At 46.1% G+C, this 14,535-nt stretch overlaps 1 protein-coding gene across 1 annotated transcript in view; it reads left to right on the top strand.

Moving 5' to 3' along the window:
* Nucleotides 1-974: 974 nt before the first annotated feature.
* Nucleotides 975-14,535, top strand: part of ITGAM (integrin subunit alpha M) — a gene marked incomplete at its 3' end in the record, with an annotated part of 42,437 nt that continues 28,876 nt past the window's right edge. The window contains exons 1-5 of the mRNA XM_080702572.1: nucleotides 975-1,008; nucleotides 3,190-3,295; nucleotides 9,113-9,216; nucleotides 9,514-9,584; nucleotides 9,707-9,824. Of these exons, the coding sequence (XP_080558698.1) occupies nucleotides 981-1,008; nucleotides 3,190-3,295; nucleotides 9,113-9,216; nucleotides 9,514-9,584; nucleotides 9,707-9,824 (427 nt within the window). The 5' untranslated portion in view covers nucleotides 975-980. The remainder of the gene's footprint in view (nucleotides 1,009-3,189; nucleotides 3,296-9,112; nucleotides 9,217-9,513; nucleotides 9,585-9,706; nucleotides 9,825-14,535) is intronic.

The raw sequence follows: 14,535 nt of genomic DNA, 5'->3' as shown, positions 1-14,535 counted from the left end.
TTGAATGCAGGAGCATTCTACCTCCAAGCTACACCCTCAGCCCTTAAAAAAAAATATTCTTTTTTTTAAAAAAAGCCGGGCATGGTGGGGCACGCTTGTAATCCTAGCATTTGGGAGGCTGAGGCAGGAGGATCGTGATTCGAGGAAAGCCTCAGCTACTTAGTGAGACTCTTTGCAACTCAGTGAGACCCTGTTTCAAAATAAAGAATAAAGAGCCAGGTGTGGTGGTCCACGCTTGTAATCTCAGTACTTGGGAGGCTGAGATAGGAGGATTGCAGGTTTGTGGCCAGCCTCAGAAATTTAGTGAGGACCTCTGCAACTTAGTGAGACCCTGTTTCAAAATAAAAATAAATAAATAAATAAATAAAAAGGGCTGGAGGTGTAGCTCAGAGGTAGAATGCCCTGGGTTCAATCCCCAGCACTACAAATAAATAAATAAATAAATAAAATAAAAAAAATAAAAAATAATAAAAAATAGGGGTTGGGGGTATAGCTCGGAGGTAGAATGCCCCTGGGTTCCATCCCCAGCACCCCCCCCCACACACACACAGTTAAATTGTGAAACAGGGTCTTACTAAGTTGCTGAGGGTCTTGCTAAATTTCTGAGGCTGGCCTCCAGCCTGCAATCCTCCTGTGTCAGCCTCCCGAGCATTATAGGCATGTGCCACCATGCCCACCTTCCATTCAGCTTGCTTTCCATGATGCTTTGGCGAGCAGGTGACCAACGGCACCTTTTGGGTGGTCACCTTCATGGTTTGGGCCAGGACCCTGAGGAGGGAGGGAAGGAAGGAGAGAGGAAGGCAGGCTTGCACAGGCCCCGGGGGAAGGTGCGCAGGGCTGGGCACTGGCTCGGCCTCCGCCCTCTTCCTCTGAGCTCTGACAGCCTTGGCCCCACTTCTCCTTTCTCCCTTCCTGGCTTTGGTGTCTCAGTGGCTCTTCCTTGCGGCTCCCGCTTCCTCCAGGCTGCGCTCCTCTCTGCCATGACCCGTAGAGTCCTTCTCTTCACAGGTACGCCAGGGACTGAGACTCTCGGGGCCGGAAGGAGGCAACGTCTGGGTCTGTGAGGGGAGAGGAAAGGCACAGACTATGTAGGAGTTAGACTGGGGAAGGGAGCTGGGAAAGGATCAGAGATTCCAGGAGAAGCCGAGACCAAGCAGATGAAGAACAAGACGGCCAGGAAGCTTGGAAGGATGACTAGCTTCCTAGCCTGCGCAAGGCTGTTTGGGGTCCACTCACCTCACAGATGAGGCCTCGGAGGCTCAGAGAGGTGAAGAGACATGCCCGAGGGTGCACAGCAGTGCTGGACTCTCCTCCCAGAGGGGCTCCTCTTGGGTTCCACCTTGTCACCTCTGCTTTGACTCCAATTCTGTTTAACAAGGGCCGGGCGTAGCTGTTTGTTGAATGACTGATGGATGATTGGAATGATTCGAGTTTGTTTCTTTGTATGCCTATGTTTTGTGGAAAGCGAGTAATGAAGGGAAGGAAATGCTTGAGATTTGCCTAAGAAAGAAATTATCTAACTGGATCTATAGGAACTTGCTGGCTAGGCAAATCACTGTGGGGGAAACTCCAGGGTAAGAGGCTGTCTGTGCGCTCAGAGTAGAGGGCGGAGCTCAGGGATGGGCTGACGGCCCCATCATGGTGGTCCTTAGGCCACGGGCCAGCGAGTATGTCAAATATGGCCCACCACCCGTAGTTACTTGTACCTGCAAGCCATAGGTTGAAGATGAATATTTGTAACGTGTGTGTGTGTGTGTGTGTGTGTGTGTGTGTGTGTGTGTGACTGGAGATTGACCCCAGGGGCATTCTACCTCCAAACTACACCTACAGCCCTATTTTATTTATTTATTATTTGAAATAGGGTCTCGCTACATTGCTGAGTCTGTTCTAGAACCTGTGATTCTTCTGTCTCACCCTCCCAAGTACTAGGATTACAGGTATATGCCACCATGCCTGGCTCGTTTATCACCACTTTGATGATAGGGAATACTAATTTTGAATCCCAGTTAAGTGAAATGTCCTTTCCAAAGAATTTCATTTATTCCATTAATAAATCTAATTACAAAAAATTAAACTTAATAATTGTGTGTGTGTATGTGTGTGTGTGTGTGTGTGTGTGTGTGTGTGTGTGTGTTTACTGGAAATTGAACCCAGAACCCAGAGGCATTCTACCTCCAAGCTATACCTCCAGCCCTCAAAAAAAAAAAAATTAAATTGTTCTTTTGAAACAGGGTTTTACTAGGTTGATGAGACTCTCACTAAATTGCTGAGGCTGGTCTTGAACCTGCCATCCTCCTGTCTCAGTCTCCCAAGTCCTGGGATTATAGGTGTCCACCACCACATCCAGCTTATATATATATATATATATATATATATATATATATATATATATATATATGTGTGTGTGTGTGTGTGTGTGTGTGTATGTATATATGTATATGTATATATGTATATGTATATATGTATATATATACGTATATATATATATAATTTTATATATAATATATATATATTTTTTGGGTGGCACTGGGGATGGAACCCTTCTACCTCCGGGCTACACTCCCAGACCTATTTTATATTTTTATTTAGAAACAGGGTCTCTTACAGGAGGATCGCGCAGGTTCGAAGCCAGCTGCACGCTCTGGCTTAGGAGACCCTGTTTCCGAAATGAAAATGTAAAAATAGGTCTGGGAGTGTAGCCCGGAGGTAGAAGGGCTTTCAGGAACCCCAGTACCAGCAAAACAAAACAAAACAAAACAAAAAACAAAACAAAACAAAACAAAAGAAACAGGGTCTCTTAAGCCAGCGAGGCTGGCTTCAAACCTGGGCGATCCTCCTGTCTCCGTCTCCCAAGCATGGGATTACAAGCGTGCGCCACCATGCCCAGCTATACTTAATAATTTTATTTTTAATTTCTTGATGAAAAATTTGTGGAAATGTATATTTTGTTATATAAGCACTGATGTAACATACTCTTTCTGCCTCTTGGCTTGAAAAGTCCAAGATTTCTGGCCTTGTAGAGAAAATGTGCCAACTTTGCCGTGGGCGATGGGAGCTGGCTCTGGAGGCGGACATCCTGACACTGGGCTGGGGTGGATGGGGACCGAGAGCTACGTGAGCAGAAAGGCATGCTGCTTCCTTAACTGTCGGTGTCTCTGCCTGACTCCCGCCTCCTTGTTCTCCCTCCAGCCTTGGCCTTATGTCATGGGTTCAACCTGGACACCGAAAACCCAATGACCTTCCAAGAGAATGCAAGGGGCTTTGGGCAGAGTGTGGTCCAGCTTGATGGATCCGGGTAAGAGCCTCAGGGGTTCCCTCAGAGGAACCCTTGTCTACTTCCCTAAATAACCAGAAAAAAAAAAAAAAAAAAAGAATTGCCTTGATTGATTTTTTTAAAGTAGGTAACAAAGTTCTAGGGTTTCAAATTCAAATATGCAAAAAGTATAAGAATAAGAAGTCTGTCTCTCTCTGTCTCTCTGTCTCTCTGTCTCTCTCTGTCTCTCTCTCCTTCTCTCTCTCTTTGCAGTACTAGGGATTGAACCCAGGGGCATTCTCCCTCTGAGCTACATCCCCAGCCCCATTTTTCATTCTTTATTTTGAAACAGGGTTTCACTAAGTTGTGAAGAGCCTCACTAAGTAGCTGAGGCTGGCTGCAAACTTGTGATCCTCCTGTCTCAGCCTCCCAAGTACTGGGATTACAAGTGTGCACCACCACGCCTGGCTAAGAAGTCTCTTTCTAACTCTGTTTTCTTCCCAGGAGGGACCCTAGTAAATAGTTACTTATGTTCTAGAGAGATTTTAATCTATTTATCTATCTACCTCATCTATCATCTATCTATCTATCTATCTATCTATCTATCTATCTATCTATCTATCTATCATCTATCTGTCATCTTCTGTCTGTCTAATCTCCCTGACTCCTCCTACCCCCCACACAATTTGTAGCATGCATTATATTGAAATTACGGCCAACTTGCTGGCAGCCACATTTTTCTCCCCTTGGTACTGAGGATTTAACTCAGAGGGATTTTACTTCTAGACTATATACCCAGACCTTTTTCTTGGGGGGTTTGGGGTTGGACCCCAGGTGCATTTGACCTCTGAGCTACACCCCGAGTTGCAGAGGGCCTCACTAAGTATCTGAGGCTGTCCGTGAACTGCGATCCTCTGGTCTCAGCCTCCCGAATGCTGGGATTTCAAGCATGCGTCACCACGCCCGGCTTCCCAGACCTATTTTATTTTATTTTTTTTCATTTTTTTTTATTGGTGCATTGTATTCATACATCATAGTAGGATACAAACTTTTGTAGACATACATGCACACATCGCCCAGTCAGCCCCCACCTGATCCCCACCCCATTCTCTCCCCATCCCTCTCTCCCATGCTTGGCTTAGTGGTTGACGTCTAGTATTATAGCAATTTATCCAAAATTAAAAATGATAATCTCTCATAACAGTTTCATTTGTCTGATACCAAGCTTTTGATGACTTAAAGATAACATTTCAATATTTCTTTTTACTTTCTTTCTTACCAGAGAATATTTTTTTTCTATTTTTTTAGGTGAAACTATCATATATTTATATATTTATTTTTCAGAAAAAAAATCTATCCTAATATGGAATATGGACTCTAGATACCCAAAACGATCTTGAAAAATAACAAAGCTAGAAGATATATATTTTCTGATTTCAAACCATATAAAGCTACAATAATTGAAACAGTGTAGTACTATTCTAAAGGCAGATATATAAACCATTGGAGTTAAATAAAAGCCTAGAGCTAAATTCTTCCCTATATTGTCAAGTTATTTTTGACAAGGTTTCCACGAACATTTGGTGGTGGAAATAATATTCTTTTAACTAAATATTGTTGAAAAATAATAATTACATGGAAAAGAATAAAATTGGACCCTTACCTAATCCCATATATAAATATTAACTCAAAATAGATAAAAGACCTAAATATAAATCTTAAGACTATAAACTTTTAGGAGAAAATCTGGGTCATAAAACCTCACAACATTGAAATTGGCAGTGATTTTTTGGATATGATTTCAATGGCACAGGCAACAGAAGAGTATACAAACTCCCTGAAAAATAAAAAAATATTGTATATCCAAAGACAATGTAAACAGAGTTAACAGTTACTAATAGAATGGGATAAAATATTTCCAAATGCTATATCTGAAGGTATATTAATATTCCAACTAGAAATCCTAAAAATTAACAACAATAAAGGCAAACAATACCATTTAGAGATAGGTAAAAGACTAACAAATAATGAATCTCCACAGATAACTAATCTTAGTTGTCTGTTGGATGGAAAATCTTGTTTCTCTGGTTCTGGTGTGTGTTACCTATTTCTTCTTTGTAGTTAATCTCTTTGAGTATTTTCTCTAGTGCTGGTTTTGAAGACATAAATTCCTTCAGTTTCTGTTTGTCATGGAGGCTTCTTATTTCTCCATCTAATTTGATAGAAAGTTTTGCCGGGTAGGAAATTTTTGGCTGAAAGTTGTTTTCTTTCAGAGTTTGGAATATGTTACTCCAAGCACTTCTGGCTCTCATGACTTGGTTTGGGAAGTCTGGAGTGATTCTAATTGGTTTGCCTCTGAATGTCACTTTGTTTTTGTTGCCTTTAAGATTCTCTGCTTGGCTTCCACATTGGTCATTTTGACAATTATGTGGCGTGGGGATCCTCTTGTCCGATCCTGTCTAAAGGGAGTTCTATAAGTTTCCTGGACCTGTGTATCAACCTCTTGCTCTATGTTTGGAAAATTTTCTGCTATTACTTCCTTGAAGAGATTGTTGATCCCTCTGGTTTCACTTTCTTTTCCCTCCTCTATTCCAATTATTCTTAGGTTAGCTCTCTTAAAATGGGCCCATATTTCTTCAATATCAGATTCCTGCTGTCGGATATTTTTTTCTAGATTAGAAACTATGCGTTCATTTTTGGAATGATCATCTTCTAAGAGTGAGATTCTGTTCTCCATGTGGTCTAATTGGTTGTTTGTGCTTTGAATTGAGGCCTTTACTTCATTAATTGCATCCTTTATCTCTTTTTGGCTCTCTCTGAGTTCTTTTTGAAGCACCTCTATTATTTCTACAGTTATTTTCCTGATTTGATCTTCTAGAAATCTCTGATTTTCTGTTTTATCGGGTTCTGATGTTGTGGGGTTGTGAGCATTAATTGCTCCAGTATTATTCCTCTTTCCCATGATTTCGGAAGTTTGTGCCTTCTCTGGGTCCTTCCCTTGGGTCACTATGACTTCACTTAAGGTGTTCTGGATCTCGAGACAGTAGTATCTCAGACCCCACTACTCCTTTACTGGGTTGTATCACAGAGTCTCCGACCCAGGGAGTCGATAGAGGCTGCTTTAGACTATGGGGGGTGCCAGGTTGCGCGTTCTCCTATGGTGTGATATCTCTGCCACCGCCACTCCCCCACTGGGTCAAGTCCCAAGGAGTACAGTACTGGGATTTCTCCGCTGTGGCCCGCAATTTGACTCACTGTTCTTGAGTACGCAGATGTAGCTGTTCTGGACTCGGTGAATTCACTGCTGCTGCCGCCGGTGGCAATATGGCGCCGCTGCTATGTCCTCGGCCATGAGGCTGGCTTATTTCTTCTTGGTTTTGATTTCTACTCTGAATCCCTGCAGCGTGTGCTGAGCTCAGCCACTGGGAGCTTTAGATGCTCCCTGCGCCGAGAAAACCCGCCTGGCTGTTCCGCAGCGGCTCACCTCGGCTTGCTGTAGCCGCCTGGTGAACTCGCCGCTGCCGCCGGCAGTATGGAGCTGCTGCCGCCTCCTCGGGCGTGAGGCCGGTGTATCTCCTCTGTGGCTCTGAGTTCTGTTCTCAGTCCGCTTTCTCTCTGGAGCCTGGTGATTTTTTTGTTTCTCTGGTGATGGTGTTTTCTGGCTATGAAAGGCGCTGATTTTGTGGTAATGGAGATTGGTTGTTAGTGGGGCTCTTAAGCCCCGCTTTTCTTGGTCGCCATCTTCCTATTTTATTTTTTAAATTTTTTGGTGGTACTGAGGGTGGAACCCAGAGTCTTTCTACCTCCAGGCTATACTCCAAGACCTATTTTATATTTTATATGGAAACAGGGTCTCACTAAGTTGCTGAGAGCTTCACTAAGTAGCTGAGGCTGGCTTCGAACCTGTGTGATCCTCCTGTCTCAGCCTCCCAAGCTCAGGGATTACAAGCGTGCACCACCATGCCTGGTTTATTTTATTTATTTATTATTATCATTTTTTGCAGTACTGGGAATGGAACCCAGGGACATTCTACCTCTGAGCTACACCCACAGCCCTATTTTTTATTTTTTATTTTGAAACAGGGTCTCACTGAGTTGCGAATGGCCTCGCTAAGTAGCTGAGGCTGTCTGTGAACTGCGATCCTTCAGTCTCCACCTCCCGAATGCTGGGATTACAAGCGTGTGCCACCACGCCTGGCCTCTTTTATTTTTTATTTTGAAACAAGATCTTACTAAGTTGCAGAGGGCCTCACTCCTCACTAAATTACTGAGGCTGGTTGGGAACCTGCAGGCCTCCTGTTTCAGCTTCCCAAGTACTGGGATTACAAGCGTGCATCACCGTTCTTGGCTTAAATCTTGCCTTAAATTTCTTTTTAAGAGGTGTTTAGATTGTTTCCAAACTTAAACCTCTCTTAAGAGATGTTTCAATTGTTTCCAAACTTTTCTATAAACAACGCTGTCATTTTGCATGTGTGTAAGTATATTTGGAAGTAAATTTCAAGAACTGGGATTGCTGGATCAAAGAGTATATATTCCTGTGGATTTGTTTTTGCTCTTGTGTTTGCAGCGCTGGGGACTGAATCCAGGGCCTCACACATGCTAGACAAGCGCTTTACTACTGAGCTACCCCCGCCCCGCCCTTCATTATTCTTTAAAATTTTGAGACAGGTTTTGCTATGTTGCCTAGGCTGGCCTTGAACTTACAATCCTCTTATCTCAGCTTCCTGAGTCTCTGGAATTACAATGCATATGCGATGTGTGTGTGTGTGTGTGTGTGTGTGTGTGTGTGTGTGTGTTACTGGGAATTGAACTCAGGGGCATTTTACCTCTGAGGTCTACCCCGAGCCCTATTTTATTTTTATTTTGAAACAGGATCTCACTAGGTTGATGAGAATCTCACTCTGCTGAGGCTGTCCTCAAACCTGCGCTCCTCCTGTCTCTCTGTGCCAAAGTATTGGGATTACTAGTGCGCACTGCTACTCCTGGCATGCGGATGCGATTTGAAACCATTTTTCCTGATTGCTCTTTGTAGAAGTGTCAACAGCTCATGATTGCACCAGAACCCTGGGCACTCCCATTTCCTATTTGCCAATCCAAAGTGTTAGCAAGCAGTGATCTCTGTAGATGGAGGGGATGAGAGGTGCTATCTCAATTTAATTTTAAATTGCTTTCTCTTTTTATAAGAGATGTATTTCCTTTTCTCTAAACGTTCTCTTCCCTCTTTCTCTCAGTATCTGCTACCCATTTTTCTATTTTATTTTTCCTTACTGGTTTCTAGGAACTATTTTGAGGAAGGTAGTCTGGACTAGGAGTTGCTAGTCTCCTTTCCCCAGTTTATGATTTGCCTTTTGACTTGGCTTCTAATAATCATATACTAAAATTTATCTAAAATGGCTGTGCCCTTTGAGTTTTATGTCAATCTTAGATGCTTCCCATTTTGAGATCCAAACCTACCTACCTACCTTCCTTTCTTTCTCCTCCCCTCCTTCCCTCCCCCCCTTCCTTCTTTTGTGGTGCTGGGGATTGAACCCAAGGGCATTCTACCTCCAAGCTACATGCCCAGCCTTTTTTTTTAATTTGAAAACAGAATCTTGCTAAGTTGCAGGGGGCCTCGCTAAGTTGCCGAGGCTGGCTTTGAACCTGCGATCCTCCTGTCTCAGCCTCCTAAGCACTGGGATCACAGGCATGGGCTACCATGCCCAACTAACATTTCCCACTTTTTTTTTTTTTTTTTTTGCTACTTCTTCCTCCTATTTATGTAAGCTCAGGAGCCTGTGTGAGGCCCCCACTCTCCTCTGGGGGGTGGCCTCCTCTCCCTCCCCACCTGTGAGTTTTCTCTGTTCCTTCCTCTCTCTCTAGGGTGGTGGTTGGAGCGCCCCAGGAGATAAAGGCTGCCAACCAAACAGGTGGTCTCTACCAGTGTGACTACAGTACGCACAAGTGTGAGCCTGTGCCCCTGCAGGGTGAGTCTGTGCCCCGCTGGGCCCGGGGCTGGGAATCTGCAGGTGAACCCACACTTGCCAGGCATCCCCATGTTCTGGGGGCCTATGGTGGGGGCAGAGAGAGCCTATCTCCCTGGCGCCAGCTGGGTCTGATTACTCTACCCAGACCCCCTTGTGTAGCCTGTGTTCCTTTCCTGGAATCTAGGTGCCCCTTGACCCGTCTGTCCCACCTCCGTTGAAGTCGAGGTGACCCCCATCCAGCTCTTACAAAGCCCCTTCCATGGCCCTGAGGCTGACCATGTGCACCTGTCTCCTCAGTCCCCCCGGAGGCTGTGAACATGTCCTTGGGCCTGTCCCTGGCAGCCACCACCAACCCCTCCCAGCTGCTGGTGAGTTGTGCTGGGTCACAGGAGGTCCTCCAGGGGAGGACGGGGGACCCAAGGCTTCTGGGACTGGGGGTCTTGTGAGGATGGGGAGCGGGGCAGCCCCTTCCACCAATGCTGCCCCCCAGGCCTGCGGCCCCACCGTGCACCAGACTTGCAAAGAGAACACCTACGTGAATGGCTTCTGCTTCCTGTTTGGATCCAACCTCCTGCAGCAGCCCCAGAGGGTCCCAGAGACCCTCAGAGGTAGGTTCCCAGGCCGGGGCCGGTAAAGGAGGGGTAGGGCTGGCCTGGGGCTCCTCGAGGTCAGGGAATGGCTTAGGTCGAGGTGCAGAAGGATGGGGAAACCAAGTTCTGAAAGAGAGAGAGGGAGAGAGGCACTAGGGAAGGTGCACGTTAAGAAAGAAGTCCCGGGTGGGCATGGTGGTGCGCACCAGTAATCCCAGGACTCGGAAGGCCGAGACAGGAGACTTAAGGGATTGAGGCCAGCCTTGGCAATGCATCAACACTCAAAGGCCTAATAAGACCCTATTAATAATAATAATAATAATAATAATAATAATAATAATAAGGCCGGGCGTGGTGGCGCACGCTTGTAATCTCCGCGCTTGGGAGGCGGAGACAGGAGGATCGCGCAGGTTCGAAGCCAGCCACGCTGGCGTAAGAGACCCTGTTTCAAAAATATAAAATAGGTCTGGGAGTGTAGCCCGGAGGTAGAAGGGCTTCCAGGAACCCCAGTACCACCAAAAAAAAAAAAAAAAAAATAATAATAATAAAAGAATAGGGCTGTAGCTGTAGCTCAGAGATAGGATTCCGTGGATTCATTCTCCGGGGAATACACACATATACATACACGCTCACACACAGTCCTGTACACACTCACACACAGTCCTGAAGGCCTGATATGGCTACTCTCCTCTGCAAGAGAAGGGGACCAGGCCACCCCGCTTCACAGGTGTCCCAAGAAGTGCCTGAACCTCGCCGTGACGGCTCCGGATGGGGCAGCCCTGCTCACCTCCCTCTTCCTCCGCCCCTTCTGCCTCACTCACCTGCCCTGGTCTTTCTTCTCCGAGTCATAGAGGCTGCCCTCACCCTCAGCTGACCACCTGTGACCGTTGGCTCCAAGGTCATGTCTCTGAAGAGTCCTTTCTGGGGTGACCTCTCACCATCCACCGCCCCTGCCATGCTGCGGCCCCAGGTCACCACCTTCACTCCTGTGCGGTCTTGTTTCTTATCTGTCCGTCTCTCTGCAGGTCCCAAGACCGCAGGGATAAGGTGCTGCTTATTCACTGCTAGCAAACTGCCCTAGAATTTAGCAGCTTAAAACATTTACTGTCCCAAAGGCATGGCCAGCCGCTGCCTGACTTGCTCATGAGACTGAAGTGGAGTTGTCGAACCCTGGCTGTTGGCTGGAGGCTGCCCTCCGCTGCTTGCTATTGGGCCACACCATAGAGCAGTTCACCAAATAGTAGCTGGGAGGCTGGGGGTGGGGAGACGGAGAGGGAGAGAGAGAGAGATGAATGGACATGCAGCAACCGTCCATCATCTAATCCAGAATTAGCCTCTTGTAGATGGGGTGGTGTTGCATGCTTGCAAACCCAGTACTTGAGAGGCTGAGATAGGAGAATCTCAGGTTTGAGGACGGCCTCAGCAAGTAGTTAAGATTCATCAATTGAGCGAGACCCTGTTTCAAAATAAAAGTAAAAAAATGGGGCTGGGGTGTAGCTTGGAGGGAGAATGCCCCTGGGTTCGACTCCATGCCTCCCAGGGAAAAGAATTAGCCTTGTGTTACTTCTTCCATATTGTTTCTTTGAAGCGAGTCCAGAGGTCCAGCTGTACTGGTGGGGAGGAGGTGATGCACGAGTGTTTTTGCCAGAGGGCGGGCATCTTGGGGGCGGCCTTGGTGGCTGCATAGCACCTGGCTCCCCCAGCGTTTGTTGATTGACAAAGATGGTGAGTCAGTAATCCAAGCCGCTTCCTCCTGTTGCTTTGTTCAACTGCTTGGTCTTTATTTTTATTTGTTTATCTTTTCTGGTGCTGGAGATCGAACACAGAGGTCCGCTACCTCCCAGCTACAGCCTCAGCCCTCTTTCACTTTTTATTTGGAAACAGGGTCTCACTAAGTTTCTAAAGGTCTCGCCGAGGTGCTGAGGTTGCTTGAGCCTGTGATCCTCCTGCTCTGCCTCCCAGTCCTGGGATCCTGAGAATGTATCGCCTCCCAGAGAAACAGAAGCTCCCTCTGGTCTCCTTTTCTCTTTGCTGAGGTTCCATAATGGCGCCCCCCAGGCCCAGCAGTGCCCTGTGGTTTAGGAGACCCACCTTCTTCCCTGTGACTAACACTTCCGTCCTTCCTGGCTTTGGAGGCTCCCTCGGGGGCCAACTAAGAAGCCCACATTCTCATCCTCTCATTCTTTCCTGGAGCTTTCATCTCTCTCCTTTTCTCAGTGTACACATGTGCACGAGACCCGTATGTTAAAAGCAGTCAACCACCAACACTGGTAGCAACAGAAACGGTTTCCCCTCTCCCTGATTTCGTCCTCCCCTTCTGCCATCTAGTCTTCCCTTCACCGCCAAACTTCGTCTGTGTGTGTGTGTGTGTGTGTGTGTGTGTGTGTGTGATGCTAGGGATTTGACCTAGAGGGATTCTGCCTCTGAGCTATACTCCATCCCTTTCCATTGTTTTGAAACAGGGCCGCACTAAGTTGTCAAGGCTGGCCTCAAACCTGCGATCCTCCTGTCTCAGCTTCCCAAGAACTGGGATTTACAAGTGTGCACCGCCACACCCGGCCAACACCACTTATTAAAGAAATTGTTCTATTCCCACTATGTGCTCTTGGCACTTTTGCCAAAAATCAGTTGGCTGTAGATGCACACGTTTATTTCTGGGCTCTGTTCTGTTAAATTGGTCTGTGTGTGTGGTTATCATGCTGGTTTGTTTTACTATGGGGTTTCTTCATTTTCTTTTAGTCCTGGGAATTGAACCCAGAGGCATTCTACCTCCAAGCTACACCCTGAGCCTGATTTTATATCTTATTTGGAAACAGGGTCTCACGTGGTTGCTGACAGCCTCGCCGAGGCTGGCTTTGAACCTACGATCCTTCTGTCTCAGCCTCCCAAGGACTGGGACTACCAGTGTGCGCCGCCATGGCAGGCTCGGTTACTGTAGTTTTATGGTGTTTTATGAAGCTGGATACTGTGATGCCTGCACCTATGTTCTTTTGTTATATAGCCAGTGGCTTGGCTATTGGTGGTTCCATATGAATTTTAGAATTGTCTTTCTATTTCTGTGAAGACGGACATTGGTAGGTAGAGAATGCAATGAATCTGAGTCACTTACGTAGTGTGGACTTTTTGGGGGGAGGTACTGGGGATTGATTGAACCCGGGGATGTTCTACCTCTGAGCTACACCACTAGCCCTTTGTATTTTTTATTTTGAAATAGGATCTTGCCAAGCCACTAAGGGTCTTATTATGTTGCTGAGGCTGGTCTCAAACTTGAGGACGACCTTCTATCCTCACCCCCCCTCAAAGTACTGGGATTACAGGTGTATGCCACTGGATTTTAACAATCCTTCTAAGCTGTGTATGGTGGCACACACCTGTAATTCTAGTACTTGGGAGGCTGAGATAGGAGGATTGCAGGGTTGAGGAAAGCCTCAGCAAGTAGTGAGACTCATCAACCTAGTAAGACCCTGTTTTATTTATTTTTTGCAGTACTGGGGATGGAACCCGGGGGGAATTCTACCTCCATGCTACACCCCCAGCCCTAGTTTATATTCTTTATTTGGAAACAGGGTCTCACTGAGTTGTAAAGGGCCTCACTAAGTAGCTGAGGCTGGCCGCAAATTGCGATCCTCCTGTCTCAGCCTCCCAAGTACTAGGATTACAAGTGTGCACCACGACGCCTGGCTCCTTTATTTCTTACTTTTGCCTAGTTGCTCTGGCCAGGACCTCTGTGAAGTAATAGTGACCAACATGGCCCTTTTTGCCTTATACCTAACCAGAGGGGAAGTGACTTCAGCGTTTTCCCATTCTTCATGACGTAGGCGGAGTCCTCAGGCGCGGCCTGCTGTGCTGGGGTGGGGGGGAGCCCTTGATGCCTCATCCACTGAGAGTTCTTAACAGGAGGGGTGCTGCATTTCCTCAAATGAATTCTCACCTACTGAGATGATCAGGGCTTTGGTTCTTCACTTTGTTGATGTGATGAATCACATTTACTGATCTGTGCATGTCAAACTGTCACTGAAGTCCTGGCATGAATCCTACTTGGTCACAGTGAATGATCTTTTTATTTTTATTTTTATTTTTGGTGGTACTAGGGGTAGAACCAGGGGCATTACTACCTCCGGGCTATACTCCCAGACCTATTTTTATATTTTGTTTGGAAACAGGGTCTCACTAAGTTGCTGAGAGCCTCACTAAGTAGCTGAGGCTGGCTTCGAACCCGTGCGATCCTCCTGTCTCCGCCTCCCAAGCGCGGGGATTACAAGCGTGCGCCACCACGCCCGGCATGAATGATCTTTTTAAAGTTCTGTGGGATTCAGTTTGCTAGAATTTTACTGAAGGTATTTTTTGTTTGTTTGTTTTTTGTACTGGAGATTAAATCCAGAGGCATTCTACCCCTGAGCTACACCCTCAGCTCTTTTTTATTTCGTAACAGGGTCTTGCTAACTTGCTGAGACTGGCCTTGAACCGGCGATTCTCCTGTTTTTGCCTCCTAATTACTGGGATTATAGGCATGCATCCCAACGCCCTGTTTATTGAAGAGTTTTGTATTTATGTCCACAAGGAATATTAATCTGTAGTTTTCTTTTTGATTTGTCTTTGTCTGGCTTTGATATCAGGGTAATGCTAGATTCACAGAATAAGTTAAATTTGGAGATTTTCCCTCTTTTTCGATTTTATGGAATAGGTGGGGAAGAATTGGTATTCTTCTTGTTTTGAATATTTGGTAGAA

This window comes from Muscardinus avellanarius, assembly GCF_963383645.1.
Source record: "Muscardinus avellanarius genome assembly, chromosome: 10".
NCBI lineage: Eukaryota > Metazoa > Chordata > Mammalia > Rodentia > Gliridae > Muscardinus > Muscardinus avellanarius.
Note: the sequence above shows the minus strand (reverse complement) of the source record. Positions and strands in the feature narration are given on the sequence as shown.